This window comes from Coffea eugenioides, chromosome 1, assembly GCF_003713205.1.
Source record: "Coffea eugenioides isolate CCC68of chromosome 1, Ceug_1.0, whole genome shotgun sequence".
NCBI classification, from domain to species: Eukaryota; Viridiplantae; Streptophyta; class Magnoliopsida; order Gentianales; family Rubiaceae; genus Coffea; species Coffea eugenioides.
Genome location: NC_040035.1, coordinates 52,771,530 through 52,780,618, shown reverse-complemented (window position 1 = coordinate 52,780,618; position 9,089 = coordinate 52,771,530). Strand labels below are relative to the sequence as shown.

The 9,089-nt window shown below is 33.8% G+C and overlaps 2 protein-coding genes across 2 annotated transcripts; both read left to right on the top strand.

The window, feature by feature from the left end:
- Nucleotides 1-5,061: 5,061 nt before the first annotated feature.
- LOC113776513 (histone H4) lies at nucleotides 5,062-5,631 on the top strand. Its single transcript, XM_027321699.1, has one exon. The coding sequence runs from the start codon at nucleotides 5,142-5,144 to the stop codon at nucleotides 5,451-5,453; it is 312 nt and encodes a 103-aa protein (XP_027177500.1). The 5' UTR covers nucleotides 5,062-5,141; the 3' UTR covers nucleotides 5,454-5,631.
- A 2,062-nt stretch (nucleotides 5,632-7,693) lies between these two features.
- Nucleotides 7,694-8,863, top strand: LOC113760866 (chitinase 2-like). Its single transcript, XM_027303606.1, has one exon. The coding sequence runs from the start codon at nucleotides 7,775-7,777 to the stop codon at nucleotides 8,696-8,698; it is 924 nt and encodes a 307-aa protein (XP_027159407.1). The 5' UTR covers nucleotides 7,694-7,774; the 3' UTR covers nucleotides 8,699-8,863.
- The last annotated feature ends 226 nt before the right edge of the window (nucleotides 8,864-9,089 follow it).

The window sequence follows — 9,089 nt, the reverse complement described above, 5'->3', positions numbered from 1 at the left end:
GGTGGGTTTTGTCCGATTCCCAAGTTTGATTCCAAGAAACAAATCCAATTACATATTATAATTATACAATGATATAATTAATATTTATATTTATTATATTTATTATATATTATAATATATACATATATATTATATATTATAATTATAATATTAGTACATTATATAAATATATATTATAATTATTTAGTTAAATATAATTATATTTATATAATATATAATATAAATTTATTAATATTATGTAATAATATATTTATAATATATATGTATATTTATAAATGCATATTATATGTGCATATGATTATAATATACACATGTATATAATATTAATAAATTATATATTTATATTTATATTTATATTTATTATTTTAAATACAATAATATATAATAATTACTATATCTAATATTAATATGCATTATACTTATATAAAATATGAGTACAATTAATATTTATATATTATATAATTATAATTATGTATTTATTTTATAACGTTTGTATAATTATAATTAATTATATATATAATATTTAATTTAATTAGTTACAAACTTATAATAATGATGTTATTGTATTATATAATTATACATTATAATTATTTAGTTAAATATAATAATACTTATATAATATATATTATAAATTTATTAATATTATATAATATAATATTTATAATATATATGTATATTTATAAATGTATGTTATATGTGCATATAATTATAATATATACATGTATGTAATATTAATAAGTTATATAATTATAATAATTAGTATTTTAAATATAATAATATATAATAATAACTATATTTAATATGTAATATATATTATATTTATATAAAATATTAGTATAATTAATATTTGTATATATTATATAATTATATAATTATATATTTATATATTTATATTTAATTATATATATAATATTTAATTTAATTAGTTACAAACTTATAATGATAATATTATTATCTAAATTTACTAATACATTTATACTAATATATTTACTAATACATTTATACTAATATATTTAATTAGTGAAAATTTCTTATATCTCATTTACAAAGAGCCAATAATTATCATTTACGATGTGGTTTATAATATATTTATTATATTCCATTCCGAAAGAGTTGACGAACCAAACATCAACTATAGTAATGATACACATTCCAGGTACTTGAACCAAACAAATATATTGGAATGAATGACCTCATTCCAAACCCAAGATATCCGATTCCGAATCCGAATCCGATTCCGATGTGCGAACCAAACGCCACCTTATAATGTATGACAATAGATGAAAAGGTTTCGGATTTAGAAAAAAAAAAAAAAAAAAATTTCAGCCAGTTCATCATGCCTACTGCCCGGTTGGTCCCAAATGGTGGACGGTCACTTCCATTTGGTACCTACTTTTTATTGCTGATTGAAGGTAAGACAGGGTCACCTGTTCACGTGGATTTAGGAATTCGAGTGATTCTGTCCATCGGGCAATGCACGCTGGAATTGGTCTATGAGGGAGGTGGCGTTGGTCTTGAGTTGGAGGATGCTTCTGTCGTACGAAACATGAATTCTGCTTTAGTTCATTGGAAGTAAAGAAAAGGAAATTTATCCCTAAATTATTAAGAAATTGGCAGAGAGCTCGACTATTTTTAAAAAATTTTATTTAAAACAATACTGTAATATTTGCACTGCACATTTTGTTAATCGCACTTCCACCATTTATATTATCATATAATCTAATAGATAAAAATTACTTTCACCATTTATTTTATCATATGATCTAATAAATAAAAATCATTTAACAAAAATCATGTTTGTTTTATTATATAATTTAATAAATAAAAATCACTACATATAATAAAAAAATGACAGTGGTGAGGGTGCGATTAATAAAAATGAGAAGGCAATATTCTCCTTCTCAAATATGGATCCCAAATGTTATCCAACACTTAAAAAGAGGGAAAGTTAACATTTTGTTTGGATAGTGTATTATTTGAAATAATTACTGTAGCACTTTTTATGATATGATGTATGTGAGATAAAAAAGTGATTAAAAATATAAAAAGATGTGTTAAGAAATGTGTTTACAATGCAAGTAAATATTATTTGGGATAAAAGCACTATCTTGAAAATCATATCAAGTACCATCTTGAAAATCATATGTCATATCAAGTACCATTTTTTTTGTTCGAGGCCTCTCACTTCATTTCAAAACCGATACCTTTCACTTGCACCCCTTCCTCGTATCATTCTACAATAGATTCTCACTGCTCAGTAATTATAGCAATTACTTTCCATTCCACGGCTGGCTTTCTAATGCCACAGCTAGTTTCTTTTGAAATGGCAATTTTATACTTTTCAAAGTGTATCAATTTTTATTATTGAAGGGCATAATTGTTATTTTAATAGATATTTGCTATGGAAAAAAAGGGGTGCTATGGATGTATCATTTGCCATTTATATTATGATCCGAATTCCAACTGAATACTTCAACATGTAATTCTAATTTAGGAAGTTATTCCTAAACCTAGTCATTGGTATTACACCAATGTGATTGCTTTATTATACCTTGGTGATATTTCAATTGTGAACCATCCCATTTTTTGATCAAGATATGAAACCATGACAAATGTTGATGGATTTGAAAAAAAAAACTAAATATGCTTATTTATTTTTCGAAGTTATGCCCAACAAATTTAAAAGGCATGCATGTAAATTGAATTAGTATACAATATTTTCTTCTCAACTTTCTTCAACTTCCAAACAAAAGAGATATTTTTTTTTCCCGAGACTAGCAGGTATATAAACCTAACTAGATCAAATGGATGCTCTAACTAGGCTTGTCAACGGACCCGGATCCGTGAAATTATTGCGGGTATGAGTAAGGATTTAATTCCGTTATTCGGACCCAAATCTGGATCCGTTTTGTCAAACAAAAAAACCGGGTCGGATACGGAATATAATATTCCAGCCCGTATTAGACCCGGATCCGGATATAAATGAATTAATAATTTAAAAAATATATATTTATCAATATAATTTGATTAGGGTGATGTATTTGAGTAAAATCAATTTGATTTCTTTTCTTATTTGATTTTTTCTTGGTATTAGTTATAAATTAGTTTACAAATATATTTTTTTCTCATTTTTATTAGATATTGTAAGTTTCGGTAAATTTTTGTGGGTAGACCTGACCCGAATTCGAGACCCATCGGATCCGGATCCGGAACATAGAGTAGAAGACCCGTCGGGTAAACGGGTTCGGGTCCGGGTCCGATATGGTATGCCGGGTCCGGGTCCTGAATAATGAGTTCCGGCCCAGACCCGGCCTGTTGACAGCCCTAGCTCTAACACTACTTAAATTTTTTTCACTGCAGGTGGGGTTTAAACCCCCAACCTACAATTCAAAAAGGGACTTAAGTCCTTTTTTAGTGGTTACTAAACCAAAATTCAGTGGTTAAACAAAAGAGAATTAAAACCTTTTTTTTAACTCCCAACCAAAATTATATATTTCCTCTTCTTTCTTATCTCTCATCTTTACTGTATATAAAGTCTCCACCCTTCATTTTGTGATAAAAGAAAGTGCCACTTGATGTTTTTACAAATTTACCCCAACTATCAAAAGAAAAAACCCCACACATCCTTAAAAACCTTTCTACTTTTAAGGCTTTTGACCACCTATGTATAACAAACTAAAAACCATCAGTTGGATTAGAACCAAGAAAAGAAAAAAGAAAAAAAGTGCAAAAAGTCAACAAATTATTTCAAGTAAAACTACTAATTTTCTTTTTTTTTTTTGGATAAAAAGCAAGGGTAAACTACACTTTTTACTTCCTATGATTTAACCTTTGTATGGTTTCAAAAGCTACACGTGATCCCTTATGTTTTAGACTAAAGCGTTAAAGTGACGGAATTTGCATTTCACATAATCTCAACAAATTAATTTAGGCAAAGTTTCATGATATTTTTATGAGCTTTTCCATATTTGATAATCTATTTATTTCGATGTTGATTGGCTTAAAGTGGCAATGTAATGTGACATGGAATTGCAGTTGACTTGGATGGGAACCGATCCACATTTTATGAAGTTTGGAGATGTCTCGAATCCTCGATGTCCGAGGAGCATATTTTTGTATGCGACTACGGTTGTGTTTGGATAGTAATTTTGTAAAATTTTTATAAAAAATATAATACAACGATTTGATATATGTGAGATAAAAAAGGTGATTTGAAAATATATTCACTGAAAATATAGAAATTTTTTGATGAAAAATCCCTTTCCAAACAATGCAATATTCATATAAGTATATAACAAGCTTTTAATTAAACAAGCTTATGAGCTTTACATATAACTGGCAACTGCCAGCTAGTCTTTGTGCGCATCCAAATTGAACTACACAGGAAGGAGCGCTTCCACTTAGTTTCATGCAAGAGGTTAACAACTATTTTGGCTAACCTATATGACTACATATGTTCACTCCTCTTCTGATGAAGGAGAAGTTACATTGCCAAAAGGGCTTACTAAGGGATGTAATATCACTACTTACAACATCTATAGTGGAAGTGCCATGGCAGCTTTGGTTAATTATGTCTACAACAGATTTATAATCAGACAGGATCAACACATCCTCCAATTTAACAAGGAACTAAAAATAAATAATTCATGGTAAATTTCCCACTGTATTTGTCTTCTCGAAATTCAGCCGGTTGCTCATTTCATCACACCAAAAGTATTTTGGCTCTAAAAAAAGGGCAAAAAAGAAAAAACTTGAAAATCCAAACATCAGCTCTTGTGTTCGAGGCTTAAAGGTCAAGCCTCGAACACCGCACAATAACCAACCTTTTTCCTTTTAGCTATATAGCACAATCCGCACCTTAAATACTAAACTCATTTCTATCGTCGATAACCTTGCAATCTACGGCTCCGATCTTACCTTACCCTCGTCGACGCGGATTGAAAATGTTGTCCGTCGATTAGCATCACATAGCCAACGGCCCAGATTCGCTGCCCGCCACAATTCGAAGCCGCTACCTCGCCAATATATAGCCAATCCCACCCGCTGTCAAAACTCGTTCAAATATTTTTATTTCCAATTGTTCTCTCAGAGAATTCAGAAAACCCTAGAATTCAAAATCTCCTCCCAGCTTCTCTGCAAAAATGTCTGGCCGTGGAAAGGGTGGCAAGGGTTTGGGCAAGGGCGGAGCCAAGAGGCACAGGAAGGTTCTAAGGGATAACATCCAGGGCATCACCAAGCCAGCCATTCGTCGTTTGGCCAGAAGAGGCGGCGTCAAGAGAATTTCTGGGCTGATCTATGAAGAAACCCGTGGAGTCCTGAAGATTTTCCTGGAGAATGTCATCCGTGATGCTGTGACCTACACGGAGCATGCTCGCCGCAAGACTGTTACTGCTATGGATGTGGTTTATGCTTTGAAGAGGCAGGGTAGGACTCTTTATGGATTTGGGGGTTAGGTTTCTCGTTAGTGCTCGAATTGGGTTGGGGGAAGGGGGATTGGTAGGTTATCTTTTGTTATTGAGATTGAGCTTACATTGTAATTAACATTACATTTGCAGATCAATGGATGTTAGGATTTCCACTAGTTGGACAATTATGATGATTATTGAGGAACTGAGCATTCATTTTCCTGAACTATTTCTCGTTTGAGCAGCAAATTTTTATGTTGTTGACATGAATTTATCTTTGTTAGTGATCTTTGCAGGGCTTTTTGTTTTGCTATATTCATTCTATGCATTGTCTTGCCTTTATGTTTGATGAGAATGTGATTGTTTAAACGTGCAGCCTAGCTGTGGTTTCTCATGGTTGAAATGGCCTTGGTTGTGAAATATTGAGCGTTTTTTACTTAGTTGTGGTTTGACTCATGGATTGCTTAAATGACGAGTTTGTTTTAGGATTTGCATTGCTATGTATTTGGTGGATATCCTCTGTTTCCTGCCTTTGGTCAATGGCCTTTTAGTTACTACCTATTTGGTCAAGTTACTGCAGATATTGAAATTCTGAGCGGTTTCATCTTCTTACCATTGGATCTATTTGATGTTGAAGGCAGTTTTTGGCTGTTGCGATGTGTTGGTGCGGTTTTAACACAAGCAGACCTTAACTTGAGTGATATGAATAATAACACCAGTGCTCTGATTGACAGTACTGCAATCTAACAGAAAGTTTGTCTCCTTATTGGTTCTTGAACTCAACTTTGCAGTTTGGAGAAAAGATTGAAACAGGGGCCATACGAACTTTAGGACTTAGACCTGGGACAATGATAGGCCATGCAATTACTGTGTTTGCTTTAGAGATTACATTTGAATTTTTGTTTTATGTAGTGTTAATGGCTGAGGGCTTTATTGCTGCTGTTGCTGTTTTGCTATGTGGTTTGTCTAAATGCTCTAATTGCCAGGTTTCTATTATCTTGTTTGCCTTTAAAATGTAACTGAAAACTTTTCTTGAGATTTTGTGGAGTTTTGGGAGATTTTGGAAGTGGTGACAATAACATTGGCTTTTGCCTTGGACATATGAATCATTATAGGCACTTTGACATGTTCATTCAATAGATTAACATTGTAGAGTTGTGTAATGATTGTTGCATAAGCCTGCTGCCTGCATCCTTGCTTGGAAGATGCCTTTGCAGTCTGACATTAATCAAAACCATTTATGAGCTGGATAAATTAACAGATCTTGCTCTGCTGGGCTCTAGCTTCATTTGCCTCCACATTTCACTTAATTTTTTGAAAGCATTTGACTTGATTTATGTATGCTTTCAACTGAAAACATAAACTAACAGATCAACCTGTCACTAATATTTTTGAGTTGCAAGCTGAAGACATCTGTGATTGAGATTGTTTCAGGGGTGGGGGAATCCTTAGCTGTTTCAACGGGAGCATATGTGTTCTCTCTGTGGACTAGCTTTATCATGCATGTATCGTCCTACTGCTATTTTGCTCACTATGAGTAATGGACGGGACAAGTTTGCTCCGCTGCAATGGAGTCGACAAACTTGTTTAGTTATGACGTCTCAAGTTAAAAGCAATGCACTCCTTTTATTCTCACTGCTATTTTTGGGGTCTTTATTTTCCCGCAGTGCAGCCCATGACCAACAAACTTGTGGAAGATGAAATTAAGGATCTCCTCTGGTGAGTATTGTTTTTTTCCTAGTCCAGTTCACAGCATTCCAAGAATCGAAATCGTGCAACAATGAATGACTTGTACAGCTGATCGCTGTATGCTTATCAATGCAATTGAATTCTAATAGCCAAGTATTTTGGATTCTCAAATAGATGCACAACAAATCGGGGGTCAAGATGAGGAATTTTTTTTTTGGTAATCTGATTGTTTTTGAATCTATTCGATTAATTAAATAGATGCGCCACAATTCAATTCTGTTTCTTTGAAGTGTATTTACTTAATTTTAATTGACAGCGTCTCCTCTTTTCTTTTACAGGCTAGCATCTAAACCTTGGTTGCCTGCTTTAGTTCGTTAATAAAGTATCTCCAATCATTCTGTCCTTGAAAACGAACAGAAAAGCTGTAAATTTGTTCCCCGAATGAGTAGATTAGCAGAGGTTACGTTTAAGATCAGCTGTAATTCTTGCATGTGATATTCCCACATAAACAGTGCAACCGCCACTGCAAAAACGAGAATGACCTCGAGTTTTGCTACAGTAACATTTTATTAGTCAAGGGTTTACAGCTCAGAATCACTATATAAATGCATTCTACTGGCTAGGCCTCCATATCCAAATCTCCAGCATAAAATAATCGCACTTGCTCGGAATCTGCTTCAATGGATTCCTCCAAAGTTTTTATCAGTCTTTTCACTCTTATTAAAGTTATAATCTGTTTGTGCTCAATCCAAGCTGTTTCTGCATCACAGTCAAACCTTTTCCGAGAATACATTGGGGCAGAGTTCAAGAATGTCAAATTCTCTGATGTACCAGTTTACTCCAATGTCGACTTCCACTTCATCCTCTCATTCGCTATCGATTACGGTACCTCATCTTCTCCATCTCCAACCGATGGAAACTTCAACGTGTTCTGGGACACGGATAATCTCAGCCCTGATGATGTCTCAGCAATCAAAAGTCAGCATCCTAATGTGAAAGTAGCTCTAAGTTTAGGCGGTGCCACTATTGGAGATGGTCAGCACGTTTATTTCCAACCTTCTTCGGTTGATTCATGGGTTTCCAATGCTGTCTCCTCTCTCACAGACATCATCCAAAAGTACCATCTGGATGGAATCGATATCGACTATGAGCAGTTCCATGCAGATCCTGACACTTTCTCTCAATGCATCGGAAAACTTACATCGACTCTCAAGAAAAATGGTGTGATTTCTTTTGCATCAATCGCCCCTTTTGATGATGATGACGTTCAAAGCCATTACCAAGCTCTCTGGAACAGCCATGGCCAACTTATTGATTATGTCAATTTCCAGTTTTATGCATATGCTCGGGGGACTACGGTCGATCAGTTCATGGACTACTTTGCTCAACAAAGACGTAACTATAATGGTGGGAAAATCTTGGCCAGTTTTATTAGTGATGGAAGCGGTGGTTTAGCACCCCAAGATGGATTTTTTACAGCTTGTACCAGGCTCAGGAGTGAGGGACAACTTGGTGGGATCTTTGTCTGGTGTGCTGATGATTCTAAGGCAGAAGATTTCCAGTACGAGAAGCAATCACAAGCACTCCTAGCAACCCCTCGTTAAAGTTGCCATGGTCAATATTAGTAGTCTCCGCTGATGTATTGCCAGCATATTTGCGATCGAGTTACCATTCAATATGAGACTGCTGTGTGTACTTTTAATTATGGTTCAATTATTTTTGTTTCTCTCCTTTCTCATTATAATAAATCTAAGGAGATTATGTGCCTACGGATGTACAATCGCTGTCAGCTTTGTGGCCTATCACAATTCAGAATTTACATCCACCTCAACCCCAAGGCAAGAAAGAATGAGACAAATTTGCAGCCACCAGAATTGACCAATCCTCATTCATCCCTCCTAGATAGACAATTTCAACCACTCCCTCCTGATTTCTGGCCACTTCGTTATTTCAGATAGCGCGGGAGGGAACTTGTCAACGGAGTCAATCTCTGAT

Coding starts and splice junctions, on each gene's coding strand:
- LOC113776513 (XM_027321699.1), top strand. CDS start 5,142: ATGTCTGGCCGTGGAAAGGGTGGCAAGGGTTTGGGCAAGGGCGGAGCC.
- LOC113760866 (XM_027303606.1), top strand. CDS start 7,775: ATGGATTCCTCCAAAGTTTTTATCAGTCTTTTCACTCTTATTAAAGTT.